Source organism: Anolis sagrei, chromosome 1, assembly GCF_037176765.1.
Source record: "Anolis sagrei isolate rAnoSag1 chromosome 1, rAnoSag1.mat, whole genome shotgun sequence".
Lineage (NCBI taxonomy): Eukaryota > Metazoa > Chordata > Lepidosauria > Squamata > Dactyloidae > Anolis > Anolis sagrei.
Window position 1 is genome coordinate 142,087,491 of NC_090021.1, and position 26,337 is coordinate 142,113,827.

Genomic DNA, 26,337 nt, shown 5'->3' on the forward strand with positions numbered 1-26,337 from the left:
TCCAATGAGTTTCTACAACTGAGCAGGGATCTGAATCAGAATCTTTGACCAAGACTTAAACCATTGCCCCACATTTAGTCTCTTGATGATAAGGTAACCGTTATTTAAAGTTGGTGGCACACTGCTTTGAACATACTAGAAGGAGTATGTTGCTTTTTCATCTGCAACATTACTAAAGCCATGTTCATTTGTCATTCGAGACAATCACAAATCTCTTCTTCTTTTCTCTTATTTAAGGAAAATAAAGTTTATTTTCAAAGGCTTTTGACTAAGAGTGCATTTTTAACAAAGTACATAAACCTCTGAAGGTCAGCACAAGAGCCCAGGCTGCCTTGTGGCTCCAACTGGCGGTCCCTTTGCCCATGCCCTGGTACAGGACTGGTTCCAGTGCACTCCCCTTTATAGCTTTACATAGAGACTATACAGAGATGCTTATGCTGGACTTTCAATTCAGTCCTAAACACAGTTTTGTTTTGTTTTTTAAAGAGGCAAATGATATTTTTCCACTGGTGCTTACATTCACATGAACGTGTGTCCCAGTTAAGATGGAAAACTGGTATCCACTGATAAACAATGACAACAATTGGCATGCAAGTCCTAGACACATTTCCTCATAGAACCATGTACATAAAGCTCCAGCAGTGTAATCAGTTCTTAATAGCAGTTCTTCCAAGTGGTACAGCTAGAATTGGGAACTAAAGGACAGAGACTTGTGGCTTAGAGGGCCCCCCAAATAATGACCCACAGAATGGCTGGTTATTGTGGGTAATGTCAGGCCAGCTCATCATTAGTACATGGGCTGGCATGGTATCCCAGGGCCAAGTGTGTTGTTTGTTTTTTGTTTGTTTTTTTGTCGTGTCAGGAGCGACCTGAGAAACTGCAAGTCACTTCTGGTGTGAGAGAATTGGCCGTCTGCAAGGACATTGCCCAGGGGACGCCCAGATGAATTATCATCCTTGTGGGAGGCTTCTCTCATGGCCCCGCATTAGGAGCTGGAGCTGATAGAGGGAGCTCATCCGCGCTCTCCCCGGATTCGAACCTGCGACCTGTCGATCTTCAGTCCTGCCAGCACAGGGGTTTAACCCACTGCACCACCGGGGGCCAAGTGTGGTGATGAGGTGCTATTTATTTTTGAAAAGATACTTCGTAATTATGCAAAGTATAGCCCTAAAAAATTTAATCCTTCTTTTTTAGCAAGAAGAGAGTGAGAGAGGAGGACAATGCTGTCTCCTGATGTCACCAGCATGCTGCCACAGAAGCACCCGGACTACACTATGCAAGATAGTCCTGAGACCATGATACGATTAGAGGCTATTGACAGGTTTCCATTGTAATTGATGACTTCATTGCAAAGAGGTGATGAACCAGTAACAAATATTTCAGTGTTGCTTCTATGCCAGCATGCCTCCTCCATGTGATAAAGTCCTTTGTTCACTTGTTGCCTTTAAAAAATGCTCCATCTCCCCTCCTTCTTTTCCCATGATATTTTCTGATTAAATATATGAAACACGGGGACAGTAGAAGGAACCTTCAATTTGGACCTCTTGTCAAAATGGTACCAGGATTTAAGGGCATTTCTTCTGCTCTATCATGAATTTTAAGCAGGTTGATTTTGTTTGATTGCTCTTACACAGTGGTTTTCAACCTGTGGGTCTCCAGATGTTTTGGCCTTCAATTCACAAAAATCCTAACAATTGGTAAACTGGCTGGGATTTCTGGGAGTTGTAGGACAAAACACCTGGGGACCCACAGGTTGAGAACCACTGCTCTAACATATCAAGAACTACAAAGTGGTTCAATTGGGCCTCAGAGGCAGAAGGACATCCTGACTGCCCAGTCATACTGAACATAGTTTAATGCCACTGGGCAGTCATCCACAGGACCCTCCACCATATTACCAGCTGTGGAATCCCCACCTATCTTGTGGCCCCAAAATAGGTAGGTAGTGGTGTCACAACTACTGACAGCCATGATAGGGGAGGAGGGACAATAGGGGACTCTTGTTCTACATCTCTGAGCTGCCTGAGCCGAAAAACACAGGGTGGCAGTCAAGAGAACCGCTGTCGGTTCCAGTTAGGAAACAGCCTACCTGTCTTGACTGCCCCTAATCTGCCCCCCCCCCCCGGTTAGCTTAACTGAGGGCAAGTCCACATTAAGGTGGCCTTTCCCTGGATTAAGTTGGATCAGTCCTGTGTGTTAATAAGCCACCACAAGATTAATCCACACACACACTGACCTACGTGGTCAGTATAGCTGTGTCCTTAGCTGGCTCTTCCTAATCGATTCCAGGTTAGAGAGAGGAATCACAGAGCTTCAGTTAACTAGAATCAGATTGTAGACAGAGCTTGGAAATGTGCTGTGTTGGTTTTGTTTTAAAGCTTTCTTGGACAACAACACAAAGGATCCTTCTGGCCAGGCTGAATGAAGGTTACAGTGGGGGGGGGTGTATTCCCAAAAAGTAACTTTTCCAAGTTCTAAGTCCAGGTCAGCTGCTGTCATTGAGAAGTGATACACTGGGAGCATTATGTGAGCAACACCAATATTCTCTCTTTTCCCACCAAACATGTAAGACCACATTGCACCCATCGCAGCTTGGTCCAGGCAGAACAAGATGGGTGTACAAGAGCTAAAACAAAAACAAAATCCTTTTCATGCTGCATTTTGAAACCTCCCCCTGTACTTAGACAAGGCAGAACATTTTGCAGGAAGTCAACATTATGAAAATGGGATGGGGGCGAGGATAAGTAACCGTTATACATTCCAGGAGCTGAAATTGTTAATTAAGTTCCTGGCACGTCTGATATAAAACAACATTTCGAATTTCCATTCGGATATCGAAATTCTCCTTGAACTCAACCCCAGGCAGCAAGTTTTAAGGTCTCAGTGGGGGAGATATGTGAACAGCAGTAATACATGTTCATGTTTTTAAATAATTTCCTTTTTAATTGTTGAGGCAGTAATACTTGGTTCATGGAACTGCAATATACAGAGAGGTGAAATAAATAGCTTATATATATAATATATATTTATATATATAATAGAGCTGGTTTTAAAATATTCCCTTATCATTGGTGTTATTAGGTTATTTTACTTAGTCACTTGAAGGTCATTAGCAGCATTCTCCAGAAGTGAGCATCATAATGCAGGATCACAGAGGTGTGACACCTTATGTCGTCGGAAAGGTTACAAAAGACTGAGGTATTGAGCTCTCCACGGACGCTCAATGACAGATTTGCAGACCAACTTGTCTCGGTCGGACTTGTATCAGACAATAAAACAGATCACTGCAACACCAGAGAATTATCCAAGGGTTTTCAGGGACTTTGGGAAACGAACTTTGGTTTTCTTTGGTTTGTGGTTTTGGTTTTTATTAATATTAATATTATTATTATTATTCTTTTCAGATGAACTTTTCCCCTTTAGGGATTGGCTTGGAAAAGTTGTCCATTCCAAAAGGTTGTCCATTCCAAAAAGAGAAGTAAGCACCTGTATGTCAATCCACAGCATGAAAAAAGTCAATTTAAATAGAGCCATTCATTTTTCTTCTTCTTCTTCTTCAAGTTACAATAAATCTTTTACAGCTTCCCCAGTGGGTTTGTTTTTTCAACTGTCTTTTTTTAAAAAAAAAATTAAAAACAATGTACAAAAATAGAGCTTCTCCCTTATTTTTAGTGTAAAAATATTTCTCTGGTACAGTCTATCTTTCGTAGTTTATTCTCCTGACACTGTCTTTGTCTTTTAACTGGGGTTCGTGGGTCGTATTCTCCTAGTCCTCTTGGTCACTGTGGTATACTTGAAAGGTTTCTGTAAATCCACTATACCCTTTGGATATCGTTTCATAAAATGAACGTCTTGCTGGTTTTCTCGTGTCTTGGGCCCTTTCCGAGGCCTCCCCTTTTTGGTGAAACCGACATACCAGCCGGAGTACTTTGCCGACATGAGCGCTGTGTAGTTGTTCTCTAGGACTTTCTCAATGAAGACACATTCTTTGCTGGTGCCATCCGGCTGCAAACAAAACAAAGCCAAGTCAATATTCATCTATACCTCATTTAACAAAGTACAGCATGGCCCCCATACAGTTGTGGGTACATTCCACCACACACACACACACACACACACACACACCTGGATACCTAAAACCATGGAAAATAGCAAATCCTAAATTTTCACTACACCTGGGGAAGGGGCATTTTTAGAGTGTGAATAAGGGAAATCATAGATATCAAATCCGTGGATAAGCAGGGAATAGTCTACATGCGTTCATGGGCTTTACTTCTTAATTATTTATCACTAAAAACATAATTGCGAAATAGTGGAAGGCACAATAGATTTGGTAAAATACATTATTTATGCAATTCTATATAACATATATAGGCTGTGGAATCTAGATTTATTGGCACCGAATTTTGATTGCCTATCCACAAACCACTAAATGTCTCAGAAGTAAGCAATGGTAAATTGTCTTTACCAAATCTTTCCAACATGGGATGTTGACTTCATCCTAATGCAGTTAAATCAGTATTTCTACTAATTGAAGAAAGCAACCCACGGTGTCTCTTACACCACGTAAGCTTCAATTCTGGGTTTGAAATATTTTGCCATTTCTAAAGTGTTGGTTTCCCCAACATTTCCTAAGTTGGTTAGCAATCAACTTATTTTTAAATTCCCTGCATGGCCACTTTCCCCATGTGGTGTTAATCTCTATTACCCGCTTGTAAATAAAACGATGATGCCATGCGTTGGAGGAGCCGAAATGCTCATTTCCCCAATTGTAAACCATGTCTTATGATCACCAATGCAGAGGATTGGGGAAAGATCTGGGTTGATTTAAAACCACTTCTTAGGATCCCTTTTTTAAAAGATTAAAAATTGAAATCCTGGTGGAACAATGGGAGGAAACAAATCTCTACTGTTTGATGGCAAATCAAATCGGTAAATCCTAAAGAAAGCAGAGAAAAGGAGAAGGTGTGATGGGGGTTAGGAAAATCATCCATTTAATTTCCAAATGCAAAGCTTAAGGGAAAACCAATGATACCAAACACTTTATTTATTCCATGGGATGAAGTCCTGTGATTGATTCAACTCTACAGCACAACACAACTACAACAGCAACAACAATGTAATAATACTAATAGTAATTGTGGAAAATAAAGCACTTTATTGTGGTTAAAGTGTTCGACTAGAATTCTGAATTGCTAGGTTTTCAAAGTACCAGTGAAAGCAGTTCTCCATGGACACTTTATCCCAGACCTGATCTGGAGTGTTGAACTTCAGATTGGCCTCAAGATTTTATTTATTTATTTATTTATTAATTTGATGCCCTTATTAACCGCCATTCTCAGCCCATACGGGCGACTCATGGCGGTGTACAGTACACATATAAAAGACAATTACAAAAGGCCAGTGTCAACAACATATAACTATACAACACTTACAAACTACACAAAGTCCGCTTCGTCTCTTAGTGGAATCATAGCCAGTCTCATATTCCTTGTACCATTCCAGTTCTCATTACCGTATTTTTTTTTGTTGCTTAGCACTTAATTAAATGCCCTCTCGAACAGCCAGGTCTTAAGGCTTTTTCGAAAGGACATGAGGGAGGGCGCCTGTCTAATGTGTGCCGGGAGAGTGTTCCACAGCCGGGGGGCCACCACCGAGAAGGCCCTTTCCCTCATCCCCGCCAGCCGTGCTTGTGATGCAGGCGGGATCGAGAGAAGGGCCTCCCCAGACGATCTCAAGGTCCTCGTGGTTCTTACCACCAGTTCTCAGGCCATTGGGGAGGTGGGAGGGAGTTCTTACCGCTAGCTCCACACTTTTTTGTGTATGTGAGAAACTGCAAGTTGCTTCTGGTGTGAGAGAATTGACTGTCTGCAAGGATGTTGCCCAGGGGATGCCTGGATGTTTGATGTTTGACCATCCTTGTGGGATGTTTCTCTCATGTCTCATGTCCCCACATGGGGAGCTGGAGTTGACAGAGGGAGCACAACCTGCTCTCCTCTGATTTGAACCACTGACCTATTGGTCAGCAGTCCTGCCAGCACAAGAGTTTAACCCATTGTGCCACCGGGGGCTACAGCCCCACACTGTGGAGAAGGCACAAAGGAGTCCTGACCACACAGCAGAACCTGCTCCAGTGTCACTGGACATCCACTTTTACCTAAATATTCCTAATCAATATTCAAAGAAACATATTGAAATCCTAGGAGAACACATTTCTGCACTGACAAATTTCAGTGGACACTGAATGAAGAAATCAAAGGATGCTCTCTTATTTCATTAACACATGTTGGATTTACTTGAGACATAAGTAACATTGTATTGCCTAAAATGTCTATTAAATAGCACAAATAGACAACGCTTTGCCAAGTCAGAGAAAAAAGGAAAATTATTTAGTTTCTCTCTGGAATAGATTCATGCATTCTTTGCCGGAAATGTACAGGAGAGTCACAGAAAGATATAATTCCAAAGATCTGAAGTAATCTGTCATCTCCTTCCTTCAAAAATTTTGTTCACACACAGTTCTGCACTACTGCCAACTCAGCAACTTGATTATATCTCTTTGAGGCCTGGACCCAAGTGAAGGGTTATTTTAAGGGAGAAAGGAAATATCACTGAAGAATGAATCAGATCCCTATAGAAAAGATGTTGGACATTCAAATTTAATTAAATATTACTCAAGAATAAATATGCCGTACCTTGACTGGGATAAACTATATTCCCAATCAGTCTTATTCAAGAATTGTATTCATAATTCTTATAACAAAAATAACGTTAAGTAGGAAAGTTATTCCTTATTTGTCCTCTAGCTGTAGTCTATAGTTTACAACTTTCGTCTACATAGCTGTGCTATGAAACATGTAACTGCATGAAGTAATGCTGTTCAAGTCTTAAACTTAAACTTCTCCTTCAAAACATTTCATTTACTGCAAGGCAAACAGGTGGTTTGCCAAAGAATTGTACGGTGAGAACGAGCCTTTACAGAAATAACACCTGCTAAGTTTAGCAGGCCTCTTTCTCAGGTAATGGGATACAGGATGGTATCCAAAGTGAGTCTGAACACAAGGATAAATTTCTCACCCACTTCTTCCCACTGTCTTTTTTTTCTGAGGGGCAGGAAAAGCTCTGGAGATGGACCTGCAACTCTCCTGGCAGAAAACAGAATACAGGCAATGCAATGGCCCCTGTACACAGCTGAAACATTACATAATTCTATATACAGTATGACACACACCTCCTATATCTGCAGGGGATACATTCCCAGATTTGCATGGTATGCAAAACCTTGGAAATCAGCAAATCCTATTGAAATGAAGGTCTTCTGGTTCAAGAATACCATAGAGCAGATCTCTACCGAGACTTATAACCCAGGGTCAGGCTGTCATGCCAAATAGTGAACCAATCTTTGGTACAGTCCTCACAGAGACTCCCCAGCTGCTTCAGAAGCAGGGGAGAGTCCCATGCAATTTGTTACAGTAAGTCGCAGCAGTTCAAAAGTACAAGTGGCTGAAGTCAAGCTGGTGAAACAACAGAGTCAATTCAGGAACAATGAAAGCCGGAAGTCCGCCAACCCTGGAAGTTCTCAAAGTGCTGAGAACTCCAAACACTGAGTTATATACTCTATGGAAATCTAGTAGCATTTTAAAAAAGAAACTGAACTATACAAAATCCATCTCCACTTCTACCAAATAGGTGGTCTTTACATTTCTGCTCCATGTATGCTTTCATATCACATAAGTATTTCACTTTATTCCTATGGTTCTATCCTGTAAAATCCTGGGATTTGCAGTGCAAAGAGAAGTGGGCATTTTGAATCTTCAGCCTGAGAGCTCTTTTAGTGCCTCTGACCCAACTATAAAACCCAGGATTCCACAGGATGCAGCTGTGGCAGTTAAAGTGGAACCAAAATACTGTAAGTGTGGAGTGTGGAAGAGCCTCAGGAATCAAAATTAGCACAAACGGCGTAGCTCTTCCATACCAGTAAAATAGATAGATGATAGAAGGAGAGAGAGAGAGAGAGAGATCTAATTATAAATTATAAAGCAGCGAGGCACAAGAATGTTACAGTATGTTATGAGTTAGTGAGTGGTTGAGTCCAGAAATGTTACAATGACAGAGCTTCATCATCATAGTTGCAGCTCATGATGCAAGATCTCAACCATTATTGTTGTTGCAACAATGCATAAAATATATGTGAAGAAAAGGAAGGGTGCCCTTAATGAAATCCACCTCTGTCTCCCTGACCTTTCCTTTCCATAGATTTCTGCAAATACAAGTGAAGGGGGCTGTTACAACAGGTACAGGGAATGTTCTTGTTTGGCCCCATTCTATGCACACACACAAGCACACACACACAAGTTGAACATTGGCTTTACCATCAATCTGTTAAGGTTACAATCAGAATAATATGGTTATACTTCCTATTTAGTTTCAGTTAATAGCATGGAACACAGTCCTATGAGTTTTTTAATGGCTAAAGGTGAATAGTTTTTTTTAAAGTTAAATTTTAAAAACCCTTAAAACTGTGTTGCTTACAACATTGAAATGCAGTACACAGTGGACCATGGTCTACATAAGCCCAGAAGAATTGAAAGGAGGTTTAAAGTAGACCAAATGTCTTTTCCAAAAGCTTCAAAGCACTTCCTGGATTGTTTGTGCAGAGCATTTGGTTAATTATCTCCCTGGTAGTAAACAGAGGCCATCTTGCACTGAAAGAAGGCAAATCTACTGGAACATTTGCTACCCTTATATTTACATTCTTCAAATCTCCCCACCTTTTATAATCCAATTTGGTCACAATGTTGTGGATTTGCTTTCATGTTGCAAGTTTTTGGATCAAAAAGCCATACAATTACCTTTTCCAAGCAATGCCTTTTGTTTAGGTCACTAATGGTTTACTACTTGGGAGGAAATTTCCTTGCATTCTGGTGCCAGTCATAAGAATAGTGTAGGCCTATTCCATGTTTTCTTTAAAAACAAATAGTTCAGAGAGAGACCCTCCATGCACTGAAGACACTTGATCATGCCTGATCTTGGAAGGTAAGCAAAATCAGGTCTGGTTAGTATTTGGATAGGGGATTGCCAAGGAATACCAGCTGCTGTGGGCTGTATTGAAGGAAGATACTGCCCAACTAAATATTCTTTGCCCAAGAAATCCTATGAAATTCACGGGGCCACCATAAGTCAATGGGCAATGTGAAGGCATACACACACAGATTTCAAGAGAACTTATTTGGAAGAGAGCCTGCAAACATGGTGAGACTGACAATTCCATCGCACGCAGTCTTGGCTCAATTTCCGTGCACTTTGAAAACAGAATCCCAGAGAGACCACCACATGACATAGGGGCACCTCTTCAAGGATCCTGTTCACATCCTCAGACAGCACAATTGAAAAGTATCCATTAATATAGGATACAAATACCAAGATTGTATCTACTGAACTTGTGTCAACTATAGCATCTACTTCAGAGTTCAATATTTTTTCCTGCAAAGTATATTGCAAATTCACTTTAACAGGCTCCTGAGTGGTCTGAATTTTGTTCTTATGAGACAAAGCACAGAAAGCCCTCACGCATTGAAGATTGATCCACTTTATTTTGTGCAGCTGCAATGGAGAAAGATAATCTTTTTCACTTCCACCATCTTCGCATTGTCTATGTGATCTAATCAGCGCTTAGCTTAGGGCTCCTCAAATGTTTTAAATAGAGGGCCTGGTCACAATCCCTCAAACTGTTGGAGGACCAGATTATAATTTGAAAAAAAATGAATGTATTCCTATGCACACTGCACATATCATATTTGTAGTGCAAAAAATACTTTAAAACAATAAATAATTAAAATGAAGAACAATTTTAACAAACATAAACTTATTAGTATTTCAATGGGAAGTGTGGACCTGCTTTTGGCTGATGAGATAAGGTTGTTGTTGTTGTTGTTGTGTGCTTTCAAGTCATTTCAGACTTAGGGAGACCCCAAGTAAGGGTTGGGTAAATGACCTTGGAGGGCCGTATCCGGCCCCCGGGCCTTAGTTTGAGGACTCCTGGCTTAGCTGGATCAGTTCAGAGTTTTCTGCCACCTACACTTTAATCTCTGTCCTACTCATTTCATCACTGCCAGTTCCCTAGTAAACCAAGGAGCTTGCTTAGCTCTATTACATGGAATGTGGTGCTCTGGAGCAATTGTGTTCAGTAATCTAGACATTGCCCCACTCTACAGATTAACCAGGGCTTTGACAGTCTCATCTACCATGACAACAGGAAACTGCCACTAGGAATCCATCCAGATCTATAAGCCTCCTGAAGTGAGCAATTTTAATCAGTTCACTGTGATGCAGAGGGCCTGAGTCTTTAGGAGCAGTAATGACCTGTTCATGACAGTGACACTATAGAAGTTTCTCTGCATCCAGATCACCATCAACCTGCCCAGTCCAAAAAGCCAAATCCAGAATGTGTGTCCTACTACTTTACACAGACCCACAGTCATCACAGAGTACATGAAAGCCTGAGCTGCTTCTGTCAGCCTGGTCTCAACATGAATAGTGAAGTCTTCCAGCACAAACCAAGGGAATGCCAAAACCACTCATGAGGCCAAGTCTGTCATCTTGGGAAGGAAGAGTGTTTATCAGCAGAGTAAGCAACATACCAACAGAATCTGTATTCTTTCTGGGTTACATATAGCCTTCCATGATATTTGCATGTAATACATGTTTTCCTAAAGTGCATATTTTTATTTACAATCATTTGAGCAAAGATTTAAGAAATGAATGATATGAAGAATAATTGTGATCTAATTTGCATATTAGTCTAGAAAGTGCAAATTTATTGAGTTACCAAATGTAATTATCCAGAATATCTAACTACTATAGTTGTTGCCTCTATCAAATGTAAACAGATTAACGGATTAAATTAGAATAAGTAGGTAGAGTGATTTAATCCAGGAAGCCACATCCCTGAGTTTGCAAGACTTGTTTAAGACAGTTGATGACCATGGCTCTTGGAGGCTTCTCATTCATAGAGTCATCATAAGTCAAAGTCCACTTGATCGGAAATAAAAAGCAAGAAACCCTTAAGTAGTATGGCATTATAAAACAACCTAAAACAGTTTATGAAACTAAAAACTATACAAGTTTTGTATCCAAACCATTATATATGAAGGAACAAAAATCATAACTCCAGCATTTTTCTAATAGTTTTGTAGGAGAAGCCAAGGCTATCATCAGGCCATTTAGCAAACCGAAATGTGACTATGGACTTCCTGCCTTACAACTGGATGGTGTATATTTCAAATATTAATGCATTAATCCAAGTTGTGACCCAAAATGTCAACTGAGCTCATCCTTTAGATGAAAAATCTGTTGGGATTCCTCTTTAAACACTTTGAGATAGAGCCAAAATGTCTTGAGTGGGAGGAAAATAGCCTCTTGTACTGTTCAACAAACACAGACCCCAGAGTTTGTGTACTGATGCTGTAACTGGTAAGTTCTAGAGATGTTCTCCTGCTTCTCCTTGTGCAAGAAGAATCACAGACATTCCTATTTTGTGATTAATATTCACAAAATATTATTTGGGTAGGATCTTAGAGGTGATCTACTTCCATCTCCATTGCTCATTGCAGGAATCCTGCAATTCAGCAAGATGGCTACCCAGTCATTGCTTAAATACCTGCTGTCAGGGATCGACCGAGAAGATGGGGTTTCAAGGTGAGACCTTTCCTGTTTGGTCCATAAACTATCACTACCTAAATGCAATTGAAAGTACAATCATCGAAGATAATGTGTTACAATGTCAAACTATTTTGGATCTAGGTTCTCCTCTTTTGCCGAGTGCTTGAACATAATTGGAGAGACAGACAGACAGACAAAAGTTTTCTTCCAGATGTAGAAGACCTTTGGATTCCACCCAACATACTTCTTCACAGGAAAATTCTCCTGTTACATGACAGTGGCACTGAACAACATTTTGAATGCATTATATCTTACGCTTCATCAGAAAAGGGGGGAAAGAACCTCTTACCACAGTATCAGGAAAATAGCAACTCATAAATCTATTGAAAATCTTGGCAAATTGTTGTGGATGTCAAGGAAGATTGTAGAGCTGGGGCTGCATCTTTTGCATAATGAAGCCATTGCATCAAATTGTCATAAGAATCTTCCATTCTCAGCTGTCTGACTCCATGCCAAAAAAATCCTGAAAATATGACCATTGAGATTCCCCATGGTCTATGCATTTTCAGCTGCTTCACAGCACTCTAGGCCAGGACGTCCCTAGCAGTAAATGAATGCCAAGTGTTATTCATTTACATGCATTCTTCCTCCAAGATGTTGACCCCTCAACCTCAAGAATCCCCTGAGAAACATACTCAGGAGTCTTGGCAGAGAGTTTAGCAGTTATGTCGGAGGGGCACAGCAGCAGCTGAACTGGGGAATCCCAGAATATGTATCTGAATCATGGTGGAAGCAAGGTAAATCATACTAACGTGGAGCTTTATTATAACACTGGCTACTCACAGTCCAAGAAACCTATACGCAAAGCCATACACAACATACAGAAATGTCACATGTGCTAACAGGGATTTTGAGAGTTGCGGATATCATCGCTCACTGCATGCTGAAACATCTCTTGCCTATCTGACCACACAATATTAAACTGTGGGGTTCTGTCACACAAGATTCGACAGTGAAAGTAACTTATCAAAATGGATTGAAAAGAGGATAAGGCTGTCAAAAGACAATTTGTTCTGATGGCCCTGGACTGACTCCAGGATCAGAAACAAGTGCATTTCAATAACAGTTTCTGGGCGACTGAAGGGGAAGAATGCCACTGTATGGACCTTTGATCAATGGCCATTGCCATATTTTATTGATTCTATTGCTCTTGTTAATTTTATGTCTGGTTTTAAATGTGTTATTAGTTTTAATGTTGATATATTTCACTTTACATGCTGTATGACACCATTGTGTACTATTTGTAAGCTGCCCCGACTCCCTATGAGAAATGGTGGCGGGGTATAAATAAAGTTGATTATTATTATTATTATTATTATTATTATTATTACTAACTGTCCCCTGCCATGCGTTGCTGTGGCCCAATCTGTGTATATGTGTTTTGTGTGTGTGTGTATATGTTTGTGTATATGTGTATATATGTGTGTTTGTGTATATATGTGTGGTTTTGCGCATGCATTATGATGCATTTTTGGGTTTTTTGGGGGGTTTTAAGTCTCTTCTGCTGTATTTTTCAGTGTTTTTATGAGTGATGGTCACTTGTTGGCCTGATAGGTGTATTGTGTCCAAATTTGGTCTCAATTTGTCCACTGGTTTATGAGTTAATCCCACAAACGGACATTACATTTTTATTTATATAGATTATTATACTCATGATCTGCCTGTGCATTTCCCACAGGCATCGTGTTAAAGAGTGTGATTGGAAACTAAGCTTTTCCTTTTTAGCTGTAGATATACAGTATTATTTATTTATTTATTTTGCATATTTGTACCCTCTCCTTCTCACCTGCGAAGGGGGGAGAGGCACTCACAACAGGCATTCATTCAAATGCCAGCCATAGTCATAAATAGAATACATTTAAAACAATTCATTAAAAACATTACATTAATAACACATTTGTTTAAAATCACGCAAATTTAAAATCTGGGTCAGTCCATTCTCACTCATATCACTTGAGCTACCATGCAGGACAAAATATGGCTATTCTTTAGCTAGCACACATGTTAAAATTTTGTGATGAATCTCAGACAGTAGAGAAAAAGATGTCTGCTGGGGAACTGAAGTGTTTTTATAACAAATGTTGTACATCACCCTGGAATTCTGACCATGAAAGATATAAACATATATATATATATATATATATATATATATATATAAATTAATGTAATACAAAAAGTATATATTAAGGAAAGTAGCCTATTAAAATATATATGCTGGGGACACTGACTGTAAAACCTGTAAGTTAGCAAAAATTGGCTATGACAACACATGTGATGTAGTAAATAAATGTGTGCTTTCCTTCTGTGCCATATGTTACATTCAGGTTGTAAGCTTCCAGGCAGGAACTGTCATACCACATATTTTGCTCTGGGAAGCTTTTCAGCTAAATGGTGGAATATAAATGCTTTAAATAAATTTTGAAATTTTCTCTTTTTCATTCCAGACTTATACATGACTATATGCAAAAGGGATATAGAAGCAAAAAAAAAAATTGGCTACCCTTATTTAAGCCTCCCATTCTATATAAGAAAAAAATCTTCCTGTGGTCTCCTTATCTCCCCATCCATCCAAGACAACCTTCAATGAAAACCTCCTTTGAACATCCTCAAGCTTACTTCTAGCTGGTGATGAAGCCCAGATCAGAAATGTGTGTAGTGGGAATGGGAACCGTATTTTGTCTCTGGTTTGGCTGAAGCAGCTAAATTCCTACCCTCGGAAAGCCTACCAGCAACTATTGGCAAAATCTGAAGGACTTTGAAGGCAGCACACACTGAAGATAATGTAAAACAGCTTAGCAGGGATCTTAAATATTTACATTTTTGTTCCACTGCATGTCAGGTTGACATTTTTTAACATTTTAAAAATTATCTACCTGGCACTGTAACCAAACTGGAATTCAACCACAACAGAAAGGTCAATGTTTATATACATTAATAGCTTCCATTTATAGAATCTAAGACTAAAATGCAGCAATGTGAATAGACAAAACGTATGTCCTCAACACAAAAGATTCCCCCATTTACTAATCATTGACAGAACAGCTAAGGTGGTGTTGAATGACAGCAGTATTATACCAAATCCAATATTTTATTTCAATTATATAACCCATTTGGCTCATTATTACAGATTTCTTAAGAGCCATTATAGAATGGCAAGTTTGATTTTTGATCTGGATACTGTAATTTCTGGCAGTACCAATAAATTATCCCAAACCTTCCTCATGTTCTACGCCATCCAATTTGCTTCCCATCAGCACTTTTTAAAAAAAAATTGGCAGCTCTGTGTGGAAATTTGCGTGCAAGATAGTTGGAGGAGAAAGCAGCGTCTGGATGAGAAAATTCTTGTACGAGCTGCTTGGAGGTTGACAAAGCCTTATGGAATGTGCATACAGACGAGCTGCCAAACCATGAATCTCATTGAAAACAATGGAGTTTAAAGGACATCATCTTTTTGGAGTGCCTGTCAAAACATGCATCCCTTTGAAAACATTGAGAGATAGCAACGGCATTTGGATGTCTATTCTGGGGTAGAATTCCAACATGAATCCAAGTCACAATGGCGATTCTAAACAGCATGGTTATCCAAAAGCATTCAGTGAAGTTCTTGGAGATATCCAAGCTCAGCAGGCCAAAGAGACCAACAGAGAAACCAAATTAAAGGACTACATTTTGCATGTCGTTTACTGTAGCCACTTAAGTATACTGAAGTGAGCAATATACAGTACTTTCCAGAGTGTCTCATTTATTGGGAGTTATTGGAATAGCATGGGATTTTTTTTCTTGTATGCCTACTGCTTTATGCTTTTTTTGGCATGTCTAGATTACTTAGAATCTGCCAGAAATGTTGGAACAAAGGACTCACTTCTTATTGGGAAAGATTATGTGTATTCCTCAAGTGTCATATAAGTTGATCTGTGCACTGGTGTGGACATCAGATGCAGTAGGTCATGGTTATTCCAAGGTGCTAGCATTCTTTGGATTTCCATTATTTTTGTTACTTAATACACAAACAGTCTCAAATCCTTACTATCATTCAAAGAACATGCCTGGCAAGAGTTCATATTGTAAGTATAGGCAACCTAGTGTTTGATATGAAGCTACAATTTGTTTGTGGTCCTCTAACAATTACAGAGATTCCCCGCCATCTGGTATTAGTAGTAATTCCCTGGTAACTTTGAATATATTGGCTTGGAAAGCATTTATCTCACCAGAAAATCTTAAAAAGTTTCTCAGTGAAAACTCTTGCTTCATCTGTTTTCATTGTATAGTGAGTTTAACTTTAGACCATGTGGAGTGAGTGACTTATGTGCTTCAGGCCTTAAATGTGAGCAGGGGGAAAACGTTCCTGAAAGATGAGGGAAAAGGTGGAAAGAATAAAACATTTAAAATTCCAGGGTTATCTCAAGAAATAATGAAAATATAAAGGTGATTTCCTGGATGGTTTGAATTTCAAGTCCTTGTAGCTTCTAAAGAAATCTTCAAGAGATACAGTAAAAGTCGAGGAACTAATTTGGCACGGGAACAGGCCACTGCATAATTTATAAACTTCATTGCTTTACAGAGACTAGCATAATATTTTAAAATGTGCAAGAAAATGACGTTAGCAAGACAAAGAATTACTGCAATGAAAACAGCAGACGACATCCGTAAGTGCCATGACACGGTCATTTCATTCAAAAACATTGCCCTGGGAGAAAAGCCCTGATATGACACCTCTGTTTATTTTCCCAAATCAGTGACAACCCTTGGAAGAACTAGTATTTTGATTTTGATTTTCTTCAATTTAGTAAATTCAGAGAGCCAGCCAATTATGGGCCCTTAGTGCCAAAATCCACATCAACCTTCCAGAGATATCTAAGGTCTGGCATCCAAGAGCCATATTTGTACATGCTTTAAAAATGCTTTTTTAAAAGTAACAAAATGATTGTTGTTGTCGTCATCTGTAAAACAAATACTTTTCATGAACTCTCAACTGTGCCATGTGAGTTATTATATGTATCAAAGGGCCCATCTACAATTACCACTTAGGTCGCTTTGCAAAGCAGTCAGCTCCACAGCAGCTAAATAGTCCACAGGACTGATCAACATTAACACAGGGCAAAGCTAGTTAATGCTTTTCATAGCCCTAGCCACACATTTCAAATAAGTTTATTTTTTCCTAACAGCTTTTTTACCTGCTCAGCTTTCACAGCCATAAGTAGAAATGGGAGACACCATGTCATGAACAATTATAATTTTAGTATTAAATTATATATCTTTATACTTCAGGGTTTTGCCTAGTTCCTTCCTTCCTACACTTATATTCACAACATAATATATTCACAACATACTTATATTCACAACAAACCGCCTTGAGTCACCGATAGGCTGAGAAAGGCGGTATACAAATATAGTAAATAAATAAATAAATACTACAGATCAGAAGTGGGCTAAGCTTTCTCCTGCACATATTGTTGGAATACAAGCTCCCAGCATCTCATACCAGTATTTGCTGTGCAGCAAGTGGATCTTAGCCACGTCCCATGCACAAGACACACAGACAAGAGTAGAAATAAACAGAAAAATCTTTACTCTTAATAGCAGAGATGAAACACAAACTTGCATACAAAAAACTGCAAGAAACTTACATAGTCTTTGTAAGTAGCACTAAATAAGGCATCTTCATCTTAAGTCAAATGAGAAAGCAAAACATAAACCTTGAGCAAACTGCTATTCCACCATAGCCTCCTTCAGAGCAGCATAATATCTCCTCTCCAACCTGTTCCTCAGAGCAGAGCCTTTGAGAATAGATCTCCTCAGAGAAAAAGCTCTCCAGAACTGTATTCTAAAAACCAATACAGTTATACCCTATCAGGTGTGGTCCAAGATTGCTGGTTGACCTACATTACCAGCTGCACATAATAATTACCATCATAAGGTTTTTCTTCAACACACACACACACACGTTCCTGCTACAACTTACTGTAACAGTATTGATGCTGACTAAGCCTGATAGGAAGTACATACAGTCCAGTAACATCTGAAACACTGCACTGGCTTTTTATGCAGGCGTTTGGTGAATAGGAAACTACACAAGGAGACTTTTAACAGCTTGAATAATGGACTATGGATTTGGAAAACGATTTGGACTCAGCATTTATATGTGGTTTTTAATCTGTTGACAGATTGGTATGAGTTTTAATTGTTTATATGCTTAGATTCGTTATATTTTTATGATATGTGTTTTATTGTTACCTGTGTGGCATTGAATTTTTGCCAGATTTGTTAGCTGCCTTGAGTCCTCTCTCAGGTTGAGAAAGGCAAGGTAGAAATGGAGTAAATAAATAAATAATGCCCGGTTCTGCTGTAGATTCCATGCAGAAGGCAATCCAGTTTTCCATAAAATTTCCACAGCTAAGTATTCGTCAGGTACTTTATAGAATTGGGTACATCTTATTACCAGTAGGGAGTCTTTTGAAATACTTGCTCTTCATGTTACGGCAGAGATACATTACACAGACGATTGCCAAAAGGTTCTCTGGAGGCTACTGGGGAAACAACCTGTTCTTGAAAAGGCTACAAAATCAAAGTTAAAACACTATACTGAGTCAATCCAGATCTTGGGGGAATTACTTTAAAGAGTATAACTCCAATAACCTCCCAGCCAACATGGCCACTGGAATTCTGGACACTGTAGTCCATTGGTCCACCTACTTGTGTATGAAGACTGGTGGTCCTACAGATGGCTTGTAGTTCAGCTTCCAAAACTAATGACCATGTTAGATGAAACTTATGGAAGATGAAGTTCAAAACAGCTGGAGGTTCAAAAGTCAAGAACTTCTCACACAGACATTGGCCCTCTCCACTCTGACTGGCAATGGCTCTCCCAGAACTCCTAAAATCCTTTTATTTGAAGCAACAGTGTTGAAGTTGGGATGTTCGATACACAGATGAATTTAAGTCCAATGAATTGAATGTGGAAGTATTCAAGACCATCTGTTTAGGTAACGGCTTGCCATTTCCTACTCTATAGACTGTGAAGACATATATTTATATGAAAGTTCAATTTGTTAGAAAATATTTGTGTAATTTATATAAGATTGAGGAGTGGTTGGAAAGAAAATACTGAGCAGAGTAAAGCTTCTACAGTCCACTTCAACCTGAAGGCTCTGGAAAGCCAGAAATGTTAATATATAAAAAGTGAACATACTTTCCCAAAAACCTAGGATTATAAAGATATTTTGCAACCTACACACTTTGCAAAAACAGTAAGAGATGCTCATATTATAGCAGTTCTTTACACAGGCATAACTTCCTGGATAGGAAAGTTTTTTTCCTCCAACTTGTACGGGTCATATGAGGCTAACAGCAAACAGTGCAATTCTACACAGAAGTACATCCCAAGTATGTCTTAGAAGATTGCAAATTATATTTAGTTTTTGAAAAGTTGCCAGACTCTGCTTGTTCAGAACACTGAAAAATTTTCTATTATCAGGACGGGTTTCAGCATTTTTTTTTGTGGGCACCCAAAAACTCAGAGGGCTTTGAAAAGTTACTTTTTGAATTATAACTCCCAGGATCCTTCAGTCAGCATGGTCAATGTGTATGCCGATCAGGGTATTCTGTGTTTTAAAAAGTAACTTCTCTGGGTTCTTAGTGTCACTATGTGGCACAATAGCCACTTTTCTCCTTTAATAATTCCACTTTAGTTTTGTTTTTTTCACAGCAACATGGAAATCTGCCTTATACAGAGTCAGATCATTGGTTCATCTTGCCTGGTATTCTCATTATTGACAGGCAAAGACTAACTGACAATATCACAGTCTAATCCTACCATGAAATCCTAGCCCTACCTAAACTGATCCTAGGAGTTTTTTTCATGCAAGGGAGCGTCTTTTTCTCTCTCCCTGGCAGCAGCAGCATCCTTCCATTTCTTTTTTGGAGTTTCCGAGGCTCTTCCTCCAGGGAGGGCCCTGCTGGGAACTCGCTTTCCCAGCAGCACTTGCATGGGGCAGGCATTGAAAAGTCTCTGAGTTCCTCTCAGAGCATGATGGGAGTTGAAGTTTTTCTCTCTGTTTCTCAGCCAATAAAAAGTTTGTCAATTCTCTGAATGGCTGAGAATGGACACAACTAGTGATTACAATTCCCAGAACCCATTCTTGCAGTTTGTCTTATTTTAAAAAATGTTATGGTTAAAACTTAAAATAATTCTTAAAAAATCAGTAGATTGGTGAATTGTTTTGAAACTTGGCAGGTCTGCAGTTGTAAATGGGGTCTAAAACTGAGGTAAGTTTCAAGCAGATAGGCCTTAAAATGACTGAGGATTGAGCTTTTAAAATTGCCCATTGTAGCCAATGAGCTGAATCTTTGCCAAATGAACATGGCAACATCCCTCCCAATTCAAGTAACTTCCCAGTAAACAGAATGAGGGGCTACCTGTAAATGGACCCTGAAACAGCATGCCTTTCAGCCAAATTTCACACCTCTAGTGGTCAGTTGTCTTGCTGTGGCTTCTGCTCCTCCTCCCATTGACATTGATATAACTAGGAGAATGCAAACTGAAATGACCCTCTATATATTTTTGTGCAGCCTGTGTTGATGCCTTCATGCATTGTAGGGCCAGAGAAGGCTGATCCCCATTTCTGGCAGCCAGAACCCACAGAATTCAAACTCATGGATAGCAAAGGATGTGACACCAGGAGTTACTGCACTGGGTAACACCAACTTTAGTGATGCCACCGCCTCCTCCTCTCTCCCTCTTATTGTTGATGCTGTCATCTGCCAGTTGGACTCTGGGGCTCTTGACTGGGGTATTAGCTTTTATGTCAGGCCTGCTTCTGACAGAGAAGGAAAGGTCCAGTTTGAGGGCCAAGCTCAGAGACTCTACCAATCCCCATTACCTTTTAAAAAACAGCATTTTGGGCAAGCTTGCACAGTTTCCTTTGAACATAAAAACAAGGCCTCTGGTTTTAACAGCTTTTAACATAGAATCAATCATAGAGTTGGAAGAGACCTAATGGGCCATCCAGTCCAACCCCCTGCCAAGAAACAGGAAAATCGAATTCAAAACATCTCTGACAGATGGTCATCCAGCCTCTGTTTAAAAGCCTCCAAAGAAGACTTTCTTGTAGTTTGAAGCACCTGTTCAAATATCTAAAAATTCAAATTTCAGCATCAAAACCCAAAAAGTACAAGGTATGTGTGAAATACACATCTTCAATAACTGAAAGGTAGAACAGGTGACACAAGCCAGTTTGCCTCCATTTAAACTGGGATAAACTACATGAAACATAGCCTTGACCTTGACTAGCCTGATCATGTTTTCAAACTATTAGCCTTGTCTACACTAGCTGTATTTGCTATGTGGGCTGATTTGGCTATATTCTCCCCTCCCCTCACCCTGGTTAATGTAGACCAGCTGTGTGTATGCATGGAACACAAACATACAATGAACAGATTTAGAACCCTGTTTGTAAAATCATAGCCAAATCTAGCTGTGAAGTGACAAACAATAATGAACAAGAAAATAGAGGCGGCGGCGGTGGTTGTGTGGGGTGGAGTGGGAGGAGAGAAATCCAGGGAGATTACATTCCAGGATCCTGGGAAAGCTCCACTGGAAAGTTTGGCACAAAGGAGTTGGTGGAGATATAAATTGGCCCTGCTGGAGGAAAGAGAGAAAACTAAGACAGCCTGAATGTCCCCGGGCACTTGCATCCAAGAGCCTCCCCAGTAGGTAACATGTCCTGTTTCTGAAATGGTTAACTTCTGTCGGACTGCCCAACACGAAAATAGCAACAACCTGCTCTCATTTGTAATACCCTTTGTTCATGATTACATGAAACAAAAATTTTAAACTCAAACCAGGTTTTCAGCTGGGGAGCTATCCAAAGATGTTCACTGAGAAGGAGAAGAAAGCCAGATGGCATCTGTTGGTATAGTGAAGGGTTACACGGAGTAAGTCGATAGGAAATGAGCTAGGGGTGGGGAGGAGCCACAGCCCACGGTTTAATTATTGGCAAGCAAACACTCCGGGGTGATTGCAAAAGAGCTTTATGGGTTTCTTTCCCCTCCCATGGTAGACTTAAAAATGTGTATCATAACCCAGGAACAAACTTGTATCTTGGGGTTTACTGGCTTTTTCGAGAGCATTTGGTATATTAAAAATGCAGTTACTCAACCTATTGCCACTAAAAGAGCTGAAAGTTATCATACTAATTAAAAACATAACCTTTAGTATTGCTAATATTTTCCCCCTTCTGTTCCTCCCCCCAAGAAGCTGTTAATACAGGCAATGCATCTGGACGGGACAATTTTCCTTCCAAAACAGAATATTCACACTGTATCCTTTCTCACCAGGCCAATGTATTTTATGAACTTGTCACCAGACTGGGATAGAAAAGGGAAGAGTAGGACAAGAATAAGATGTGAAGTTTTTACAAAGACGTTTATATACATATGAGACACATCAATAGATAGACATACTTTCAGATTGATGATCAAAGAGTGATAGACAGATGAGATAAATAGGCAGACAGACTGTAGCTGTGTACACACATGTCAACATGCATGCATACTAGCACACATAAATCCATACACAGAAAGAGACAACAGGTAATGAGCTCCAAGTTCCTTCTCAAGCATACCAGCTGAGATGAATAAGATTTGTGAGCTACAAATTAATTCAAGCCCTATTGTTTTCAACAGAGCAATTCTACATAGAACTCACAGTGGATTTTGTTTAATATACACATACATTTGAAATTATAAAAATGCATAGAAAAAAAATTGAAGTCACTTCTTGGCTAGATCTCAGTAAGTAAAATTGGGGGGATTTCACACGGGATTTAGAACAAAATTCCTTCCATTTCAAAAGCTCTGCTTCTTTTGATCTACACTTTTGTGATAGCTATGCTATTCCTGCATCTCCTGTTATTTGTGTCCAAACATTCCACCTTTTTTCCCTGTTTTAAGCACAGAAACAAGACTGTCTTGATGAAAGTATTTTTAGATTATATAGGGTGAAGGGGTGGGTGGGTCTTATCTACTGCCCATTCTGCCAATCTTAATGGTTTGTTTATGGGGTGTTCTTTTTTTCATGTCAGGAGCAACTTAAGAAACTGCAAGTCACTGCTGGTGTGAGAGAACTGGCCATCTGCAAGGACGTTGCCCAGGGGATGCCCGGATGTTTTCATGTTTTGCCATCCTTGTGGGAAGCTTCTCTCATGCCCCTGCATGGGGAGCCGGAGCTGACAGAGGAAGCTCATCCGCACTCTCCCTGGATTCCAGTCAGATTCCAGTTCTGCCGGCACATGGGTTTAACCCATTGCACCACTGGGGGCTCCATTTTGTTTGTGATAAGGAGCGAGGATGCCTGGTGTGGGACACTGTACATCAAACAACCAAATCTGATCAAGCAAGGAGATCTGATCTGAAAGAATTATAATGTATGTGGAGGACTCTAAGAATTTGAAAGCACTACATTAATTATTATTATTATTATCATTGTTGTTGTTATTATTATTAAAATATAATGAATATTTCTCATCTTCACATTGATACTCCTAATATATAACTAATATTTCACCTGCATTCCAAAATGCTCAAGGCACCGAACATAATTCTTTCACTGACAGTCATGTCATCTGCATGAAATAGATAAGGCTGAGAGATACTGATTGACCCAACATCACTCAGAGACTGTCATGGCTGAATGGGGATTTGAACATAGTCCCCACCACCACCACTACTCACCGCCCAGTCTTAATCTGATTCTAAGTATTATTTCAACATTATGAGGCACATCTGACCTACAGCTCTCACCTCAGAAGTAAATGACACCACAGTGCAGCAATTCCAGCACCTGATTTCTATTTGGGAACATAGTTTAGTTCTAAACCTTTGGGCTTCTCCAGACTATCCAATAGTTCGGGGAAAAGTTGGGGTTTTCTTTCTCAGGGTTTCACATCTTGTAACAGTTGCTTCAACCTCCCCAATACAGACTTGCCCAAAACATTCTACGGTTTTTGTCCTGTTGTTTGCAGCAATTTAATACTAGTCCCAAATGCTCTTTGCTCTGCTTGAGATGTAGTTAATCTATGAGGTGGGTATGGTTTCCCTACATCCCCATGTCATCCCCTCTATAAATTCAACACCTACCTCAATGCTCCTCCTCCCCCCCTCCCCCCCAGTATCTACTATATATGCTCGTACATAAGTTGTGTATAAATTTGAAGGGATTCTTTGTGGCCAAAATTAGGAAATTCAGTGCCATCCATAGGTACATCAAGGATCATTCTGTGGAGAGAAGAAAGTGCTAGTGCTTCCAAAGGGAAACAGCCATCTCTGGCAACCAGCACCGATATTTTCTTAGCCAGAAAGACCAGAAGGGTGTTGTGGCAGAGAAGAAGTTGGTAGTACCGTACTTCTTTTTGGATCTCTCAGGAAAAGCTAAGTCATGCTGGCCACATGACCTTGGAGCAGGGGTTCTCAACCTGTGGGTCCCCAGATGTTTTGGCCTTCAACTCCCAGAAATCCTAACAGCTGGTAAATTGTCTGGGATTTCTGGGAGTTGTAGGCCAAAATACCTGGGGACCCACAGGTTGAGAAGCACTGCCTTGGAGGCATCTACAGACTATGCCAGCTCTTCAGCTTAGCAATGGAGATAAGCACCGCCCCTCAGAGTTGGATACAACTAGACTTAATTTCAGGGGAAACCTTTACCTTTACCTTACAGCCTTTTGTTACTCTACTCTGTGAAGGGGATAGTTTATCATTATCATCATCATCATCATCATCATCATCATTATGGTACAGTATTTACATATAAGTCAACCCAGTTTTTGGACAGATTTTTTAATTCAAATCTCTAGATGTATACATGAGAATATACAGTATTCAGTCTGTCCCATGAATTAAATATTGAAAGAATTTTGTTATACTATTTTGTCATGGTGCTAAAGTGCTATACCAGTTTAGAACTGTATATAAAATAAGAGTGAGGAGGATAGAACACTGAATCTAGTTAACTAGAAATGGAGGAATAACGGTCAACAGAAAACCTCTGGGGCACAAATCACATTCCCATTCCAAAAACCACAAGTGGGACTGTCCTGAGGTATAGCAGGAGGAGCTACGACAATGGACAGAGATGTGAGACATCTACCCCAACCTGCTTTGGAAACTCCTGGGAAACTCCCGGAAAAAACCACACCCTTGCAGTGGGTATTAAAAGTTGTGGTTAATACTGAAAATTCACAAGAAAAATGCCAGGACAGAAAGAACACCGACCTCTGCCAAATTTCAAGACTTTTGGCAAGTCTGAGAAGCCTTTTGTTGGCTCAAAATTAAATCCACTTCCCCCACAGATACACAATATTCACTATGATAGCAATGGCAATGTTTTATTTCTATGTGGTAGCCGAGGAAGTATGTTTTCTTATCTGATTGAGCAATTGTGCCCTCTTCTTCTTACCCACCTGTGTTAAATTCTGGATTTGCCAACAACAAGTAGGGAATGGTGGAAGCCATAAAAATGAGTGAACTCAAAGAATATGCTATGTAGGCAAATGCAATGTGATTTGTTACATACTTCCATTGTGGGCAGGGGATCAAACATAATAAAATATTCCTGTAACATTAGAACCATGAAGCTCATCTAGAATAAGATCTTAAGACTGTAATATTGACATTATTTTTATTCCTTTTCTAGACGTTGTCAAACTCCCTAAAAGGTTTCTACAATTTTATTTGTTTGTTTGTTTGTTTGTTTAAACCACAAAGGTAAGAGAGCATTCCCTCCTGTAATGCAAGCTCCCAATTGTTTTGGAGAGATACACACATCTTTTATCAATTTATGCAACTGTAAAATGGAAACCTGTCTGTACCCGAAGAAATCAGTAATAAAACCCCAGTGGTTAGCCACAGTACTTAATTTTATGGGTTAGGGGTTTCTTTTTCTCCACCCCCCCCCCCCTTCGTTTTGTAAAAAAATAAAATAAAGGCATGAATGCTTAAGAATTCCACATTCCTCAAGTCCTGCTTTTCATTTGGGGTTGACAGGCAAAGTTCAGAACACATCATTATGGGGGGTTCGCAGTCACTGCTAAAGGTAACACTCATATTACAAATGAATTAATAGAAAACACTTACCTTCCCTACTAGCTTGCCTTTCCTGTTCATGCAAAGGTAAAAGTCTGTCTCTTTCCCTTTGATCCGGACTTGACTGCCAAATGTGTCTGTTTCCACTAGAAGCTGGGCTTGTAAAGGAAGAAGAAAAGAAGAAGGGAAGAAAAAAATAGGCATTTATCGGACCAGTCACAGGGTAAATGAGTGAAGAAGATACCCTCCTACATATTCTCCAGACCACAGAGTGAGATAAAGTAACTCTGCTGTATCACAAGGGGCAGACGGCGAGGTGCTTCCAGAGAATCCAAAGGTGTACATAAGCCCTTATGTCCACAATATGACTAGAAGACCAATAGAACATATTTCAACATATTCCAAGATATGTATTTCAGGATTGTCACAATGTTTTGAGCTTGGAATATGTTGCATTGTTTCTACAGAAGAAACTACACCACTTCAAAACAAGAGACATCTGGTAACTATTGACCCAGGTTGTATTTTTCATCACAAACA

At 39.7% G+C, this 26,337-nt stretch overlaps 1 protein-coding gene across 1 annotated transcript in view; it reads right to left on the reverse strand.

Moving 5' to 3' along the window:
- Positions 1-234: 234 nt before the first annotated feature.
- Positions 235-26,337, reverse strand: part of FGF18 (fibroblast growth factor 18) — a 147,186-nt gene continuing 121,083 nt past the window's right edge. The window contains exons 4-5 of the mRNA XM_060786296.2: positions 25,849-25,955; positions 235-4,005 (exon numbers count right to left, since the gene is read on the reverse strand). Coding sequence (XP_060642279.1) covers positions 3,739-4,005; positions 25,849-25,955 — 374 coding nt within the window. The 3' untranslated portion in view covers positions 235-3,738. The remainder of the gene's footprint in view (positions 4,006-25,848; positions 25,956-26,337) is intronic.